General features: G+C 43.8%; 2 protein-coding genes across 2 annotated transcripts in view; one reads left to right on the top strand and one right to left on the bottom strand.

Moving 5' to 3' along the window:
* Positions 1–1123, top strand: part of si:ch211-132f19.7 (adenylate cyclase type 8) — a gene marked incomplete at its 5' end in the record, with an annotated part of 29536 nt that extends 28413 nt beyond the window's left edge. Inside the window, 2 exons of the mRNA XM_065025029.1 lie at positions 1–87; positions 378–1123. The exon at positions 1–87 is cut by the window's left edge and continues 38 nt beyond it. Of these exons, the coding sequence (XP_064881101.1) occupies positions 1–87; positions 378–662 (372 nt within the window). The remainder of the gene's footprint in view (positions 88–377) is intronic.
* An 11664-nt stretch (positions 1124–12787) lies between these two features.
* Positions 12788–20311, bottom strand: part of LOC115123486 (collagen alpha-2(I) chain-like) — a 39761-nt gene continuing 32237 nt past the window's right edge. Inside the window, exons 2-5 of the mRNA XM_065025899.1 lie at positions 17638–17846; positions 16891–17114; positions 14343–14438; positions 12788–14129 (exon numbers count right to left, since the gene is read on the bottom strand). Of these exons, the coding sequence (XP_064881971.1) occupies positions 13037–14129; positions 14343–14438; positions 16891–17114; positions 17638–17829 (1605 nt within the window). The 5' untranslated portion in view covers positions 17830–17846 and the 3' untranslated portion in view covers positions 12788–13036. The remainder of the gene's footprint in view (positions 14130–14342; positions 14439–16890; positions 17115–17637; positions 17847–20311) is intronic.

Raw genomic sequence — 20311 nt, forward strand, 5'->3', positions numbered from 1 at the left:
GCCACTAAACCTCAGTATGACATCTGGGGAATGACCGTCAACCTGGCCAGCCGTATGGACAGCACCGGGGTCAGTGGACGTATACAGGTAGGACTGTGTGTGTGTGTGTGGGTGTGTGTGTGGGTGTGTAACAGAGGTTTGGCTTTGGCGTGTTAATATGTGGGTTAATGTGCTGTGTGTGTGTGTGTGCGTGTGTGTGTGTTTAACAGAGGCTTGGCTTTGGCGTGTTAATATGTGGGTTAATGTGCTGTGTGTGTGTGTGTGTGTGCGTGCGTGCGTGCGTGTGTGTGTGTGTGTATAACAGAGGTTTGGCTTTGGCATGTTACTATGTGGGTTAATGTGCTGTGTGTGTGTGCGTGTGCGTGTGTGTATCCCAGGTCCCAGAGAGTACCAGTCAGGTCCTGGCGGAGCGCGGCTTCGTTCGCGAGCTGAGGGGGGCGATCTACGTGAAAGGTGTGAGCGAGCGGCAGGGGAACGTCAAGACGTACTTCGTGAGGAGCCGCGAGTCGTGTTCCAGCTACATGGAGCGCAGTGTGACCCGCGGGGGTTTGGGCCTGGGAAGGAACACTCTGCCCGCTCTGGTCTTTACCCTGGTCCAGACCAGGAAGAGAGAGACACAACGAGAGGCTAACGGAGGGTTCCACCTGCTGGAGGTCTCATAGGCCTTGGGCTGTATATCATATAGGGAAAGAAAGGGAGAGAATTCAGGTTATCCTCTCCTCGTTTGTTGGATTAAAACTGCTTTCTATGGTGGATTACCTCAAATGGAGAACGGGGGGAGGGGTACAGGCTACAAGAGAGACACTAGAGGAGGGGAACGGAAGCTCCTCTTCTGTAGAGTACTTTATAGCAGTGGCTCCCAAACTTTCTAGGTTACATTACTGACCAACTGTATTCTGCTCTGCCCGAAGTACCCTTATAGTACATCATGGGTCTTCTCAAATACTCCCTGTGGATTGGCCAACTTCCCCCTGGTTGGGAATCACATGGACGACAGCACAGAGCAGAAAACTGACCAGTTGACAGTTGGATATACTGACACCAACAGAAATACAGTGGATTATATACTGCTGTCTGACACCAACAGAAATACAGTGGATTATATACTGCTGTCTGACACCAACAGAAATACAGTGGATTATATACTGCTGTCTGACACCAACAGAAATACAGTGGATTATATACTGCTGTCTGACACCAACAGAAATACAGTGGATTATATACTGCTGTCTGACACCAACAGAAATACAGTGGATTATATACTGCTGTCTGACACCAACAGAAATACAGTGGATTATATACTGCTGTCTGACACCAACAGAAATACAGTGGATTATATACTGCTGTCTGACACCAACAGAAATACAGTGGATTATATACTGCTGTCTGACACCAACAGAAATACAGTGGATTATATACTGCTGTCTGACACCAACAGAAATACAGTGGATTATATACTGCTGTCTGACACCAACAGAAATACAGTGGATTATATACTGCTGTCTGACACCAACAGAAATACAGTGGATTATATACTGCTGTCTGACACCAACAGAAATACAGTGGATTATATACTGCTGTCTGACACCAACAGAAATACAGTGGATTATATACTGCTGTCTGACACCAACAGAAATACAGTGGATTATATACTGCTGTCTGACACCAACAGAAATACAGTGGATTATATACTGCTGTCTGACACCAACAGAAATACAGTGGATTATATACTGCTGTCTGACACCAACAGAAATACAGTGGATTATATACTGCTGTCTGACACCAACAGAAATACAGTGGATTATATACTGCTGTCTGACACCAACAGAAATACAGTGGATTATATACTGCTGTCTGACACCAACAGAAATACAGTGGATTATATACTGCTGTCTGACACCAACAGAAATACAGTGGATTATATACTGCTGTCTGACACCAATAGAAATACAGTGGATTATATACTGCTGTCTGACACCAACAGAAATACAGTGGATTATATACTGCCAACAGAAATACAGTCTGACACCAACAGAAATACAGTGGATTATATACTGCTGTCTGACACCAACAGAAATACAGTGGATTATATACTGCTGTCTGACACCAACAGAAATACAGTGGATTATATACTGCTGTCTGACACCAACAGAAATACAGTGGATTATATACTGCTGTCTGACACCAACAGAAATACAGTGGATTATATACTGCTGTCTGACACCAACAGAAATACAGTGGATTATATACTGCTGTCTGACACCAACAGAAATACAGTGGATTATATACTGCTGTCTGACACCAATAGAAATACAGTGGATTATATATTTAGTGTACAAAACATTAAGAACACATGCTCTTTCCATGACCTACCAGGTGACTCTTTATTGGTGTCTCCTGATAAATCCACAGACAGGTTAAAGACGGATTTTAAGCCATGAGACAATTGAGACATGGATTGTGTGTGTGTCTCATTCAGAGGGTGAATGGACAAGACAAAAGATTTAAGTGCCTTTGAACGGGGGTATGGTAGTAGGTACCAGGGGAGCACCGGTTTGTGTCAAGAACTGCAACGCTGCTGGGTTTTTCACGCTCAACGGTTTCCCCGTGTGTAACAAGAACGGTCCACACCCACCCAAAGGACATCCAGACAACTTGACACAACTGTGGGAAGCATGGAAATTAACATGGACCAGCATCCCTGTGGAACGCTTTCGACACCTTGTAGAGTCCATGCCCTGATGAATTGAGGCTGTTCTGAGGGCAAACTCAATATAAGGAAGGTGTTCTTAATGTTTTGTACACCAACAGCAATACAGTTTGAATTGAATTGACTTTTTAATTAACCTCAACAGTCATAAACTATCTCTAGCATTTACTATGCATGGACTTTATTAACTCTGAGGGCTGATGGGACATATCTATTCCCCCCCCCCCCCCCTTTTCTGGTTACAGTCAGAGCTTTGCTGTGTATGTCTGTTAAGGATAGGATCTGGGGAAGGTCAACTGACCCTAAATCTGTGTTTATGAGTAAATTAGGACCTGGGGAAGGTCAACTGTGCCTATATTGACAAAGCATCTTGGAGTAGAAGTTCTGATTTAGGATCTGTCCATATACACTCATTCATTCTGATCTAGGATCTGTCCATATACACTCATTCATTCTGATCTAGGATCTGTCCATATACACTCATTCATTCTGATCTAGGATCTGTCCATATACCCTCATTCATTCTGATCTAGGATCTGTCCATATACCCTCATTCATTATGATCTAGGATCTGTCCATATACCCTCATTCATTATGATCTAGGATCTGTCCATATACCCTCATTCATTATGATCTAGGATCTGTCCATATACCCTCATTCATTCTGATCTAGGATCTGTCCATATAACCTCATTGATTCTGATCTAGGATCTGTCCATATACCCTCATTGATTCTGATCTAGGATCTGTCCATATAACCTCATTGATTCTGATCTAGGATCTGTCCATATACACTCATTGATTCTGATCTAGAATATGTCTATAATCTTTTTAGTTAATCTTTAAAAGGCTAAACTGATCCTAGATCAGCACTCTTCCTCTGAGATGCTTTGTGGGATACGGTCCCTGATCCTAGACCTCTGTCTTTGAGTAACTAGTGGAATTGCATTGCCTGAGAAGGAACTAAAGTAAACGTAATCTTAATTAGATTACCATGTTGTTGCAGGAAATGTCCTGCACAGCAGTAATGCTAACTTTTATTGTATTTAAGGTTTATTATTATTAAGTTTGTATTATCCACTTTAAAATAGCATACTTGATTTGCCCTAACAAAAATAATGTATCAACCCCTACATAATAATGTCCATTAAATATAATCCACGTAATAATGTCCATTAATTATAATCCACGTAATAATGTCCATGAAATATAATCTACGTAATAATGTCCATGAATTATAATCCACGTAATAATGTATCAACCCCTACATAATAATGTCCATGAATTATAATCCACGTAATAATGTCCATGAATTATAATCCACGTAATAATGTCCATGAATTATAATCCACGTAATAATGCACATTTGGCTGCAGGGTTATTTCCCTGCTGTGAGAAACTGGTCAAATTAAAACGTGTGTACTTATTTCCATGTATTTTTTTGTACATATGAACAGTAACTCTTGATACAACTACAAATCTATTAAATACAAATTTAAAACTATCACACTCTGTCCTGACAAACGATGTTGGCGTCGCTGACTCTCACGCTCTCTTTTTGCATATGACTAATTCACTCATTAATTAATTCACTCATTAATTCATTCATTCACTCATTAATTAATTCACTCACTCATTCACTCATTAATTAATTCACTCACTCATTCACTCATTAATTAATTCACTCACTCATTCACTCATTAATTCATTCACTCACTCATTCACTCATTAATTCATTCACACACTCATTCCTTCACTCATTCATCCACTCACTCATTAATTAATTCACTAAACTCATTCATCCACTTACTCATTCATTCATACACTCATTCATTAATTAATTAATTCACTCACTCATTCACTCATTCATCCACTCATTAATTAATTCACTCACTCATATATAAGAATACGCCATGTTTTACTTCATCTTAATCTTACCATTGGCATCTCTCACCAAGCCTAGCTCTTTTCAGTGTTAGCCATAAGACTAAGCTGTCCCTAAAGTCAATTTAATTGCCAAAATGATAAAACCTAATTAGCCCACTCCTGTCTATACAGAAATATATAAAATCATTCCAAATAGGCTACTAAAGCATGAGGACAGAGGATCATTAACTTGTTTTTATTTTTTTATTATGTTTGAAATTGCATTGCCTACACTCAGAAGGAAATGCAGCATACCTCCACTAGCCACCGTGCTTCTACACCTGCATTGCTTCTACACCTGCATTGCTTCTACACCTGCATTGCTTCTACACCTGCATTGCTTCTACACCTGCATTGCTTCTACACCTGCATTGCTTGCTGTTTGGGGTTTTAGGCTGGGTTTCTGTACAGCACTTTGAGATATGTACGAAGGGCTATATAAATACATTTGATTTGATTTTGATTTGATTTGATGTGTAATTTGGGCATGCCGTGCTGCAAATACCAATGACCTTTTATGTCTTGAATCTTGCCTTGGAGGCAGAATTTAGCGATATCTGATAGATGAGCCAGCTACAAAGTCAAAAATCGGCTATATCATCAAACATTCAGAAAAATACGAGTTCGCAGTGTAGTGAGGGTTAAGTTGGGTTTAAAATAAGATCGGATTACGTGTCGGCTGTGCCATCTAGTGAGCACTCTGCAGAGCTGCCTCCAGGGAAAGATTCATCCCAACCAATGTCCATCTAGTGAGCACTCTGCAGAGCTGCCTCCAGGGAAAGACTCATCCCAACCAATGTCCATCTAGTGAGCACTCTGCAGAGCTGCCTCCAGGGAAAGATTCATCCCAACCTATGTCCAGCGGAAGCAGACATTTCTCATTTTATGATGCTTTTATCACCACAAGCATTGGCTTCTAGTCACAGACAGAGAGATATAGAGGGACTATGCACGTGCTCAGACAGACAGAGATGTAGAGAGATCGTGCACGTGCTCAGACAGACAGAGATATAGAGGGACTATGCACGTGCTCAGACAGACAGAGATGTAGAGAGATCGTGCACGTGCTCAGACAGACAGAGATATAGAGGGACTATACACGTGCTCAGACAGACAGAGATATAGAGGGACTATACACGTGCTCAGACAGACAGAGAGATATAGAGGGACTATGCATGTGCTCAGACAGACAGAGATATAGAGGGACTATACACGTGCACAGACAGACAGAGATATAGAAGGACCGTGCACGTGCACACAGGGCTCTACACGTGCACAGACAGACAGAGATATAGAGGGACTATGCACGTGCACAGACAGAGATATAGAGGGACTATGCATGTGCTCAGACAGACAGAGAGATATAGAGGGACTATACACGTGCTCAGACAGAGAGATATAGAGGGACTATAGACATGCTCAGACAGACAGAGAGATATAGAGGGACTATGCATGTGCTCAGACAGAGAGATATAGAGGGACTATACACGTGCTCAGACAGACAGAGATATAGAGGGACTCTACACGTGCACAGACAGACAGAGATATAGAGGGACAGTGCACGTGCACAGACAGACAGAGATATAGAGGGACCGTGCACGTGCTCAGACAGACCGATGTAGAGGGATCGTGCACGTGCCCAGACAGACAGAGATATAGAGGGACTATGCACGTGCTCAGACAGACAGAGATATAGAGGGACTATGCACGTGCTCAGACAGACAGAGATGTAGAGGAATCGTGCACGTGCTCAGACAGACAGATGTAGAGGGATCGTGCACGTGCTCAGACAGACAGAGATGTAGAGGGATCGTGCACGTGCTCAGACAGACAGAGATGTAGAGGGACTATGCACGTGCACAGACAGAGAGATATAGAGGGACAGTGCACGTGCTCAGACAGACAGAGATATAGAGGGACTCTACACGTGCACAGACAGACAGAGATATAGAGGGACAGTGCACGTGCACAGACAGACAGATGTAGAGGGATCGTGCACGTGAACAGACAGACAGAGATATAGAGGGACTCTACACGTGCACAGACAGACAGAGATGTAGAGGGACCGTGCACGTTTCCAGACAGACAGATGTAGAGGGATCGTGCACGTGCTCAGACAGACAGAGATATAGAGGGACTATGCACGTGCTCAGACAGACAGATGTAGAGGGATCGTGCACGTGCTCAGACAGACAGAGATGTAGAGGGATCGTGCACGTGCTCAGACAGACAGAGATGTAGAGGGACTATGCACGTGCTCAGACAGACAGAGATGTAGAGGGATCGTGCACGTGCTCAGACAGACAGAGATGTAGAGGGACTATGCACGTGCTCAGACAGAAAGAGATATAGAGGGACAGTGCACGTGCTCAGACAGACAGAGATGTAGAGGGATTGTGCACGTGCTCAGACAGAAAGAGATATAGAGGGACTCTACACGTGCACAGACAGAGATATAGAGGGACTATACACGTGCTCAGACAGACAGAGATATAGAGGGACTATGCACGTGCTCAGACAGACAGATGTAGAGGGATCGTGCACGTGCTCAGACAGACAGATGTAGAGGGATCGTGCACGTGCTCAGACAGACAGAGATGTAGAGGGATCGTGCACGTGCTCAGACAGACAGAGATATAGAGGTCTAGACGGTTCTGACTTAGAATATGTCGACAACTACAAATACCTAGGTGTCTGATTGGACTGTAAACTCTCCTTCCAGACTCACATCAAACATCTCCAATCCAGAATTAAATCTAGAATTGGCTTCCTATTTTGCAACAAAGCATCCTTCACTCATGCTGCCAAACATACCCTCGTAAAACTGACGATCCTACCGATCCTCGACTTCGGCGATGTCATTTACAAAATAGCCTCCAATACCCTACTCAATAAATTGGATGCAGTCTATCACAGTGTCATATACTACCCAACACTGCGACCTGTACGCTCTCGTTGGCTGGCCCTCGCTCTTCGACCAATCACTGCCCGCGGTGGGGAAAAGAGAGAGAGGGAGGAGGAAAAGGGACACTTATTGTGGACACATTCTATAACTATTCTCCCATGAATCATATACTTTGCACACGAACCGCCGACCCATTTGGTGTAAGAAATCACGTATTTACGTGTGAAAGGCCTTCGTTCATCGTTTGTCACTTTAGGAACCAATCCTTCTTGGAAAAGGGTTTCCTGTGGGTGTAAGGCTCCGATTGTCCACAAGAGGTCACAATGTCCTCCTTCTTAGTTGTCTGGCCTCCATGGGTGTTCATTCCTCAGAACAGCTAATGATTGTCTGAGGTGAGCTTCTCGCCTCTTCCTCCTCATGTAGGCATTCACGATTCGGACCATGATGGATTGACATAAGCTGAAGCTCTTCGTCTCTCTGGTCTAAAGGAATGTGGGTTAATTTCCTATACCTGTTCCTGGTTCTACATTAATTTCCTCACCTCGTGTTGAGGTTCAAAGTGTCAACCCTTCTAAAAAATGTGCAGCTCTCCGCCTCACGTTTCCTGGTCTAAGGTTCATTTCGTTGGCAATGCTTTTCATGCATTCTCGTCAAAGGGGACAGCTCCGTCTGTCCGTCTGACACGCTCTCCGACCTCACTTGGGGCGCGGCTATTTACTTACGAACAGTTCATTGGAGATAGATTATCTTATACCTGATAAAATCACATTCCTATCTTAACGAAAATGATTGAATCATTTTTCATATCCTATGCACAATGTATTGGATGGAAATTTGACAGATAAAGGGGTTTCCTTTCTAAGTTACAGTATTTCATCCATATAGTTATTAATGACATCACAAAATGAAAAGCAATATTTTATTTGTTTTCCTCATCTCCCCACTGACCATTCACCACATTCTTTATGTTAAAATTATTGTTCCATTATCCACTTTTTTGGACAAAGGGACATTCCTTGAGCCAATACTGGAAGGTAAAGAGAGAAAGTCTCCCTCACTTGTAATTTACGATAGGTGTGAACTGTCAACCATCCAGCTGCTCCCCCTCTCCCCTCTGTGGGGGAGAGAGAGGCCTGGTTACTGTCCCCACCCCAGTCATCAGACAGTATTGGCTGGTTTTCATGTTCAGTACACATCCGCTATTTTGTTCATTTGCATCATTGTTATTAAACTCTCCTTCTGCACCTGCTTCCCGACTCCCTGCGTAAAAGTGACATCATTAAAAATAAAATAAAAAACACATCCCTGAGTCACCTTTGGTAGCAACTACAGCTTAGAGTCTTTCTGGGTACATTTTTAAGAGCTTTGCACATCTGGATTGTACGATATTCACACACAATTTTTTATTTATTATTTATGCTCTGTCAAGTTGGTTGTTGATCATTGCAAGACAGCTATTTTCAAGTCTGGCCATAGATTTTCAAGCCGATTGTCACGGCCGTCGAAAGAACTGGATCAAAGCGCAGCGTGGTGAGAGTAAATATTCCTTTTATTTAGGATGACGCAGTCAAAAACAATAAACAATACAAAACAACTGTGAAGCTTACAGGGCACAATGCCTCAAACAAAGTTAACTACTGATAGAGAAATTCTAAATTCCTTTATGTTTTATTGCCAAAACCAATTCGCACTCATTTCTAATTCATTAATGAATTGTAAGTTCATTAATTATGCATGAAGTAGATTGAGACCAGTCTTAAAAGCCAAAAGTAACAGCGTTTATTACAAGAGAGTACTGACCCAAAATACAAAGAACATTACATTTTAAAGAAAGAGAACATAAAATGACGTCATCAGTTTCACACCCTCTCCCATCCTTACAATAGCGTAGTATTCAGTCCTAGAAATGTTTTACTCCCCTCATAAAACTACATTCCAACCTGTCTAAAAGATATACTTCTCTCCACTAATGGAATCCAACCAAAACATTCTTATCTGTCTGAAAAGCTATCTTAACCCTGCCTTTAAACCACCCAAGAGGCACAGACAATTAATTCGTTCTGCTTACATTTTCAGTAACAGCTCAACCAAAAACTCATACTTTTCATATCATAACATAATAGTATTAGAATAAATGGTTCTAATCAATAATGTATACATCATTAATCATTTCAACTATAATTTCCTCTAACACTACCCACAAAGACAGGTGGGAAAAAGGGCTGCCTAAGTATGGTTCCCAATCAGAGACAACGATAGACAGCTGTCCCTGATTGAGAACCCTACCCGGCCAAAACATAGAAATACAAGACATAGAAAATAGAACATAGAATGCCCACCCCACATCACACCCTGACCTAACCAAATAGAGAAATAAAACACCTCTCTAAGGTCAGGGCATGACACAGATTTATGTTCAAAATGTAACTGGGCAACTTAGGAACATTCACTGTTTTCTTGGTAAGCAACTCCAGTGTATATTTGGCCTTGTGTTTTAGTTTATTGTGCTGCTGAAAGGTGCACAACAGTGTCTGTTGGAAAGCAGACTGAACCAGGTTTTCCTCTCTGATTTTTCCTGTGCTTAGCTCTATTCTGTTTCTTTTCATGCTAAACAAAACTCCCTAGTCCTTGCCGATGACAAACATTCCCATAACATGATGCAGCCCCCCATCATCCTTGAAAATATGAAGAGTGGTACTCAGTGATGTGTTGTGTTTCCCCAAATATAACGCTTTGTTTTCAGGACATAAAGTTAATTTCTTTGCCACATTTTTTGCAGTTTTACTTTAATGCCTTATTACAAACAGGATGCATGTTTTGTAATATTTTTATTCTGCACAGGCTTCCTCTTTTTCATTCTGTCACTTAGGTTAGTACTGTGGAGTAACTACAATGTTGTTGATCCATCTTCAGTTATCTCCTATCACAGCCATTAAACTCTGTAACTGGCCTCGTGGATAAATCCCTGAGCGGTTTCCTTCCTCTCCGGAAACTGAGTTCGGAAGTACGCCTGTGTCTTGTAGTGACTGGGTGTATTGATACACCACTCAAAGTGTAATTAATTACTTCACCATAATTAAAGGGATACTCAATGTCTGCTTTTTTATTTTTTACCCATCTACCAATAGGTGCCCTTCTTTGTGAGGCATTGGAAAACCTTCCTGGTCTTTGTGGTTGAAAGTCACTGCTCGACTGAGGGACCTTACAGATAATTAATTGTATGTGTGGGGTACAGAGATGAGGTAGTCATTACAAAATCATGTTAAACACTATTATTGCACACAGAGTGAGTCCATGAAACTTACTATGTAACTTGTTAAGCAAATATTTACTCCTGAACTTATTTAGTTCGTGCTTCTACACTTGCATTGCTTGCTGTTTGGGGGTTTTAGGCTGGGCTTCTGTACAGCACTTTGAGATATCAGCTGATGTAAGAAGGGCTTTATAAATAATAATATAAATAAATGTGATTTGTTTTAGGCCATAACAAAAGGGTTGAATACTTATTGACTCAAAACATTTCAGCTTTTAATTTTTAATACATTTTGTAAACATTTCTAAAAACTAAATTCCACTTTGACATTATAGTGTATTGTGTGTAGGCCAGTGACACAATCTCACTTTAATCCATTTTATATTTAGGCTGTAACACAGCCCCCATATCCACATCGACGGGACAGCAGTGAAGAAGTTGGAAAGTTTTAAGTTCCTCAGCGTACATATCACTGACAAACTGAAATGGTCCACCCACACAGACAGTGTGGTGAAGAAGGCGCAACAGCACCTCTTCAACCTCAGGAGGCTGAAGAAATGTAGCTTGTCACCTAAAACCTCACAAGCTTTAACAGATGCACAATTGAGAGCATTCTGTCTCACCGCCTGGTACGGCAACTGCACCGCCCACAACCGCAGGGCTCCAGAGAGTGGTGCGGTCTGCACAACGCATCACCGGGGGAAAACTACCTGCCCTCCAGGACACCTTCAGCACCCGATGTCACAGGAAGGCCAAAAAGATAATCAAGGATAACAACCATCCGAACCACTGCCTGTTCTCCCCGCTAAATTCCAGAAGGCGAGGTCAGTACAGGTGCATCAAAGCTGGGACCAAGAGACTGAAAAATATCTTCTATCTCAAGGCCATCAGACTGTTAAATAGCCATCACTAGCACAGAGAGGCTGCAGCCTACAGTGGTCCTTCCTTTAAAAGTTGTGGCGTAACATGCCTCTTACTAACAGTTTTGTGATTTTACTTCGTGGTTATGGTGAGTTTTATCAGAATCATTCATTTGATCTATTTTATCTCAATGTTTAGTAAAACAGCACCATCTGGTGGCCAGAACTGTGTCTGCGGCGCTACTGTTTTTAGATCATTCAACTACTTGTTTATTACTACTTACTAGCCTCATCGAGAACCAGCCGTGACAACGACGGATTTTGGCGGCATGGCAACGAGCGGCTACTACTTGACCGACCCAGAATAATTCAACTAGTTTCACTACTTGATGAGAATGACACAGAAACTAGAGAGTATGAAGCGTTGTTGTTGTTATTGAAGAATTTGCTTTTATTTTAATTTGCCATAATCTACAGAGTTTGTCTGCTAAACAAACATTACAATCCTCTGGATGAGATATCTGTTATGTTGTGTGTGTCAATAAGTGTGTGAGTGTGTCATGCGTGTGTGTGTGTGTGTGTCATTTTATTTATTTTATTTTTAATTAACTAGGCAAGTCAGTTAAGAACAAATTGTTATTTTACAATGACGGCCTACACCAGCCAAACCCGGACGACGCTGAGCCAATTGTGCGCCGCCCTATGGGACTCCCAATCACGGCCGGATGTGATACAGCCTGGATTCAAACCAGGTACTGCAGTGATGCCTCTTGCACTGAGATGTAGTGTCTTAGACCACTGATCCACTCGGGGGCCCATATTGGGTCATGCAGTGTGTGTGTGTGTGTGTGTGTGTGTGTGTGTCAAGCAGTGTCGTGTCATGCAGTGTGTGTGTGTAGCAGAGCACCCTCAGTGTGTGTGTGTATCATGCAGTGCAGTGTGTGTGCAGCAGAGCGCCCTCAGTGTGTGTCTGAAGGACCTCATGCGATAGGCGTAGAGCAGCGGGTTAAGGGCAGAGTTGGCGTGGGACAGCAGTATGGCTGCCAGGGTGAGGGGCAGGGGCACGTGGCAGCGCGGGCACATCAACGTAACACAGTTCAGGAAGTGGAGAGGCAGCCAGCACAGCATAAACAGGAACAACACCAGGAACAGAGAGGTGGCCTTCCTCACCTCACGGCGCATACGCACCGCTCGCTTATACTCGCTGACGCCGGACCCACACCTGTCCTTCATTGGACCTCTGGACTCGGATTTGGATTCGCTGGCTACCACAGACCCAGAATCAGTTCTAACACAGCCACTAGCATGGCTAGTCATCTCCGCAGCATTTCCACTCCAACTCTCACCCTCTGACCATTTATTCCCAGCTCCTCCCCACACTGCTACCCCACTAACACCCCAAGCCTCAACCCTAGCCCTCTTTCCAGCCCCAGCCTCAACCCTAGTCGTCTTTCCAGCCCCAGCCTCAACCCTAGTCGTCTTTCCACCCCAGCCCCAACCCTAGTCGTCTTTCCAGCCCCAGCCCCAACCCTAGTCGTCTTTCCAGCCCCAGCCTCCATCCTAGTCGTCTTTCCAGCCCCAGCCTCAACCCTAGTCGTCTTTCCAGCCCCAGCCTCAACCCTAGTCGTCTTTCCAGCCCCAGCCTCAACCCTAGCCCTCTTTCCAGCCCCAGCCTCAAACCTAGTCGTCTTTCCAGCCCCAGCTTCAACCCTAGTCGTCTTTCCAGCCCCAGCCTCAACCCTAGTCGTCTTTCCAGCCCCAGCCTCAACCCTAGTCCTCTTTCCAGCCCCAGCGTCATCCTCTCTGCTCCCAGCCCCAGACCCACAATCCCTGGTATCAGGCCAGGCTGGTCCCCTCTCTCCAACCCTGATATCAGACCTGGCTGGTCCCCTCTCTCCGTCCCTGATATCAGGCCAGGCTGGTCCCCTCTCTCCATCCCTGGTATCAGGCCAGGCGGTTCCCCTCTCTCCCTCCCTGGTATCAGACCTGGCTGGTCCCATCTCTCCCTCCCTGGTATCAGACCTGGCTGGTCCCATCTCTCCCTCCCTGGTATCAGACCTGGCTGGTCCCATCTCTCCATCCCTGGTATCAGGCCTGGCTGGTCCCATCTCTCCATCCCTGGTATCAGGCCTGGCTGGTCCCCTCTCTCCATCCCTGGTATCAGGTCTGGCTGGTCCCCTCTCTCCATCCCTGGTATCAGGTCTGGCTGGTCCACTCTCTCCATCCCTGGTATCAGACCTGGCTGGTCCCCTCTCTCCATCCCTGGTATCAGGCCTGGCTGGTCCCCTCTCTCCATCCCTGGTATCAGGTCTGGCTGGTCCCCTCCCGGCAGCGATGCGTCTGAGCTGCTGTCGGACCGTGAGGAAGATGTGACCGTAGATGATAAACATGACCACCAGGGGAACCAACACGCAGCCCAAGAAGTTGAAGTAGACCATATAACTCAAATTGACCACACAGGGGAAGAGACAGGCCCTGAAAATAAAAAGTGAAGAGATTATACTTTTATTTTTAATTTAATACAGCATTATTTTTTTTATAGAAATTAGTTAGCGTATCATTTAAATTTGAAAGTTCAAGTGAACCATATACTGGTGACAACCAGGTAGTTACAGATTGTAAGATTAACATTTAAATCCAGATTTTAAGATGGAAAACTGTTCAACAATGTCATGTTATGATACGTACCCAGAAGGTGGCAGTGATCCGTGCCAGCCCATCAGAGGGATGGAACCAGAGAATAGGGCCAGACACCAGGTGAGGATCATGGCCAGCCGGGCGTTCCTGATAGATTTTTATTTTTGGGGTAAAACAATTAGAATGGTTTAAATACTGTTTTAAAAGTACAAACGGAACCCAGAGGATGACACATGAAAGCGTAAAAACATTTATTTCCAATGTGGTCCTAGGTGTCGGCCAATGCAGGACATAACACATACAGTGTCTTGCGAAAGTGTTCGGACCCCTTGAACTTTGCGACCTTTTGCCACATTTCAGGCTTCAAACATAAAGATATAAAACTGTATTTTTTTGTGAAGAATCAACAACAAGTGGGACACAATCATGAAGTGGAACGACATTTATTGGATATTTCAAACTTTTTTAACAAATCAAAAACTGAAAAATTGGGCGTGCAAAATTATTCAGCCCCTTTACTTTCAGTGCAGCAAACTCTCTCCAGAAGTTCAATGAGGATCTCTGAATGATCCAATGTTGACCTAAATGACTAATGATGATAAATACAATCCACCTGTGTGTAATCAAGTCTCCGTATAAATGCACCTGCACTGTGATAGTCTCAGAGGTCAGTTAAAAGCGCAGAGAGCATCATGAAGAACAAGGAACACACCAGGCAGGTCCGAGATACTGTTGTGAAGAAGTTTAAAGCCGGATTTGGATACAAAAAGATTTCCCAAGCTTTAAACATCCCAAGGAGCACTGTGCAAGCGATAATATTGAAATGGAAGGAGTATCAGACCACTGCAAATCTACCAAGACCTGGCCGTCCCTCTAAACTTTCAGCTCATACAAGGAGAAGACTGATCAGAGATGCAGCCAAGAGGCCCATGATCACTCTGGATGAACTGCAGAGATCTACAGCTGAGGTGGGAGACTCTGTCCATAGGACAACAATCAGTCGTATATTGCACAAATCTGGCCTTCATGGAAGAGTGGCAAGAAGAAAGCCATTTCTTAAAGATATCCATAAAAAGTGTTGTTTAAAGTTTGCCACAAGCCACCTGGGAGACACACCAAACATGTGGAAGAAGGTGCTCTGGTCAGATGAAACCAAAATTGAACTTTTTGGCAACAATGCAAAACGTTATGTTTGGCGTAAAAGCAACACAGCTCATCACCCTGAACACATCATCCCCACTGTCAAACATGGTGGTGGCAGCATCATGGTTTGGGCCTGCTTTTCTTCAGCAGGGACAGGGAAGATGGTTAAAATTGATGGGAAGATGGATGGAGCCAAATACAGGACCATTCTGGAAGAAAACCTGATGGAGTCTGCAAAAGACCTGAGACTGGGACGGAGATTTGTCTTCCAACAAGACAATGATCCAAAACATAAAGCAAAATCTACAATGGAATGGCTCAAAAATAAACATATCCAGGTGTTAGAATGGCCAAGTCAAAGTCCAGACCTGAATCCAATCGAGAATCTGTGGAAAGAACTGAAAACTGCTGTTCACAAATGCTCTCCATCCAACCTCACTGAGCTCGAGCTGTTTTGCAAGAAGGAATGGGAAAAAATTTCAGTCTCTCGATGTGAAAAACTGATAGAGACATACCCCAAGCGACTTACAGCTGTAATCGCAGCAAAAGGTGGCGCTACAAAGTATTAACTTAAGGGGGCTGAATAATTTTGCACGCCCAATTTTTCAGTTTTTGATTTGTTAAAAAAGTTTGAAATATCCAATAAATGTCGTTCCACTTCATGATTGTGTCCCACTTGTTGTTGATTCTTCACAAAAAAATACAGTTTTATATCTTTATGTTTGAAGCCTGAAATGTGGCAAAAGGTCGCAAAGTTCAAAGGGGCCGAATACTTTCGCAAGGCACTGTACATGGAAATACACAGGAAAACACATGGCTAGCAGCTAACTAGCCTCATTCACCTGGGTGGGCTATGATCAGCTAACTAGTCTACATCCACCTGGGTGGACTATGATCAGCTAACTAGTCTACATCCACCTGGGTGGACTATGATCAGCAGCTAACTAGTCTACATCCACCTGGGTGGACTATGATCAGCAGCTAACTAGTCTCATCCACCTGGGTGGACTATGATCAGCAGCTAACTAGTCTACATCCACCTGGGTGGACTATGATCAGCAGCTAACTAGTCTACATTCACCTGGGTGGACTATGATCAGCAGCTAACTAGTCTACATCCACCTGGGTGGACTATGATCAGCAGCTAACTAGTCTACATCCACCTGGGTGGACTATGATCAGCAGCTAACTAGTCTACATCCACCTGGGTGGACTATGATCAGCAGCTAACTAGTCTACATCCACCTGGGTGGACTATGATCAGCAGCTAACTAGTCTACATCCACCTGGGTGGACTATGATCAGCTAACTAGTCTACATCCACCTGGGTGGACTATGATCAGCTAACTAGTCTACATTCACCTGGGTGGACTATGATCAGCAGCTAACTAGTCTACATTCACCTGGCTGGACTATGATCAGCAGCTAACTAGCCTCATCCACCTGGGTGACCTACCTGGGGCTCACGATCCTCTGGTACTGGAGCGGCAGCAGGATGGCCACGTAGCGCTCTGCGGCTACCGCTAGCAGGCTGAGGATGGAGCTCTGGGTTAGCACGATGAGCACGCTCAGGAGGAGCAGACACAGAGGCAGGTTGTGGCGCGGCTGGCCCAAGTCGGTCAGCACGGCACACGGGATCGCCAGCACGCCCACAAAGATGTCGGCCACCGAAAGCGACACCTGGGAAAGGGGAATGGGGAGAGATAAGTTCCTTTTGAAGTTTCTTCCTGGGTTCCTGTGGTTCCTATTAGCTCATCTTCTCCACAGAGTTCGATAGAGGACTCATATTAATATGTTTGCCATCATGATATTTGTAGAGTAGTACATTTTCAGCCAATGTTTGAAAAAAAGCGTACGGATTTAATATTGGTGATTTACCCGCCACCTGCAGTGCTGGAGTACTGAACCAAATCTTGTCCTTAAAATGTATTGTGGTCATTAGGTGGCGGCGATATAGCGTCAAGCCATTTACTAATCATAAACAATCCAATTTGAAGAAGACAATCCTCAGACCATTGGCTGATCGCTCCCAAACATAGGAATCCCCACCCAGTTGACTACTTTGAAATGGTGGGAGTCCTGAATGGCAATGCCCATGCTAAAACAGGTTTTTATCCATCCAGAGTCATCTATCTATCTCTTTGATCTTCCTTCTTCCCATAGGGACCTTTTTAACAGTGTAACACGTTTCTCAGCCTCTCACCAGGAAGTAGTTGGTGACGGTGCGTAGCTTCCGGTTTCGGTTCACGGCCAGACAGACCAGGAAATTCCCAGCGATAGCGAGGAGAGCGATGAGCAGCTCAGCGGCGATGTAGGGCCAAGTAATACTGGGGACGTGGAGGTGGCTACTGGAGAGTTGGAATGCATCACAACTATCACTGGTACTGATGTTCATACTGGTAATACTACCTGCTGATAAACACACACACACACACACACACACACACAGTGAAATACAGTTCATGTTCAAAGCATTTTATTATGACACTTTTTCCTTCAGCTAGCAGGCTTACGTTTACCTAGAGCTGGTTAAGAGGTTAGGCTATGTTAAAGAGGATAGAATTGAGACACAATGGTACCTGCGTACCTGACTGTTAAGATAGACCATCCTCCTTCCACTGTCACTCAGGTGTCTTTTGACCTGTCGTCGACAGACTGAAAACACCTCCTCCCACTGTCACTCAGCTGTCTTCTGACCTGTCGTCTACAGACTGAAAACACCTCCTCCCACTGTCACTCAGCTGTCTTCTGACCTGTCGTCTACAGACTGAAAACACCTCCTCCCACTGTCACTCAGGTGTCTTCTGACCTGTCGTCTACAGACTGAAAACACCTCCTCCCACTGTCACTCAGGTGTCTTCTGACCTGTCGTCTACAGACTGAAAACACCTCCCACTGTCACTCAGGTGTCTTCTGACCTGTCGTCGACAGACTGAAAACACCTCCTCCCACTGTCACTCAGGTGTCTTCTGACCTGTCGTCTACAGACTGAAAACACCTCCTCCCACTGTCACTCAGGTGTCTTCTGACCTGTCGTCTACAGACTGAAAACACCTCCCCCCACTGTCACTCAGCTGTCTTCTGACCTGTCGTCTACAGACTGAAAACACCTCCTCCCACTGTCACTCAGCTGTCTTCTGACCTGTCGTCTACAGACTGAAAACACTTCCTCATGATATTTAAAAATATGAATTGTTCACTCATTCTTTGATCTGCCTATTCCTTGTGCTCACCTGCTAAGCCGTGAAATCGACCCCGACTATTGACAAGCACACACACACACACAGACACACACACACACACATTGTGTGCTTTTCTATTTAACCAGTCTGATAGTGGATGTAAGTTCATTCAAACAGCAGCTGGTGATGAATAGATTAATTTTCTTTCAACAGTCGATTGTATGTACAGTATGGACAAAGAACATTCATTGAAAACAATCCCTCTAATAACATCCCAGAAAACCAAAATTGGTTCTGTGAAAATTCACAGAACATTTGTTAGGTCACGGCAAATGTTCTCATAACACAACAACTGTCTAGTTGTGCTTATGATCATAGAATGTTTGTATTAAACATTTGCCTGATGTTGCAAGAATGTTCCTAGAACACATTTTAATCTGTTATTTTAAAAAGGTTCCCAGAACGTTTCATTTGGTCGTGGGTACAGTCTGACGGGAACATTGTGGGGATGTCACAAAATATATGCACAAAAACCTGTCCAGTTGTGTGGATGGTTCTACAATGTTTCTTTTAGGGTGCCAAAAACAGTCACCTGACGTTACAAGAACGTTCCCAGAAATATTATTTAGGTTGTGGGAAGATTGTGGAGATATGTTCCTAAAACACAAAAACATTCCAAGTTCTGCTGACATTCAGATCATATTTTTTACCAGGGTGCACAAACCATTCCTTTGATGTTGCTAGAACATTGACAGAACAATCTTTCACTTCTTTATAGATTCCCCAGAACATGTAAAACCTCTTCGAGCTAGTGGGCACTATTTTCACATACGGATGAAAAGCATGCCCAAAGTAAACTGCCTGTTACTCAGGCCCAGAAGCTAGGAAATGCATATGCATGGTAGTATTGGATAGAAAACAATCTACAGTTTCTAAAACTGTATAAGTATAACAGAACTGATTTGACAGGCAAAACCTCAAGCACAATCCATCCAGGGAAATTTGTTTTTGAGGTCATTGTGTTTTCCAATAACTTTCTATGGGAAACCTGATTTATTAGGGCCCAGATTGCAGTTCCTATGTCTTCCACTAGATGTCAACAGTCGTCAGAAATTGTTCGATGTTTTTCTTTTGAGAAATGAAGAAGTAGTCCTATTCCTTCCATGTGTCACTCAGATAGACTCAAGTCTTTTGGTGCGCGTGAACAGGAGCGCGCTACTCGTTACTTTTCTCCGGTATTGGAAACTGTTTATTCCATCTTAAATTTTATTGATTATTTACATTTTAGGGTACCTGAGGTTGGATTAGAAACGTTGTTGGAAATGTTTGGACCAAGTTTACAGGTAACTTATTAGATAATTTGTAGTCATGTTGGGTGAGTTGGAACCGGTGTATTTCTGAATCAAACGCGCCAAATGAATTGACATTTTGGGGATGTAAAGAAGTAATTTATCGAACAAAACGACCATTCATTGTGTCACTGAGACATTTGGGATTGCAAAAAGATGAAGATCTTCAAAGTTAAGGCATTTATTATATCGCTATTTCTGACTTTCGTGTCGCACCTGGCCTGCCTGGTTGCAAAATGGTTTTCATGTTTTGTATGCGTGGCGCTGTCCTCAGATAATGGCATGGTGTGCTTTCGCCGTAAAGACTTTTTGAAATCTGACACAGCGGCTGGATTAACAAGAAGTT

Source organism: Oncorhynchus nerka, linkage group LG12 (genome assembly GCF_034236695.1).
Source record: "Oncorhynchus nerka isolate Pitt River linkage group LG12, Oner_Uvic_2.0, whole genome shotgun sequence".
Taxonomy (NCBI): domain Eukaryota; kingdom Metazoa; phylum Chordata; class Actinopteri; order Salmoniformes; family Salmonidae; genus Oncorhynchus; species Oncorhynchus nerka.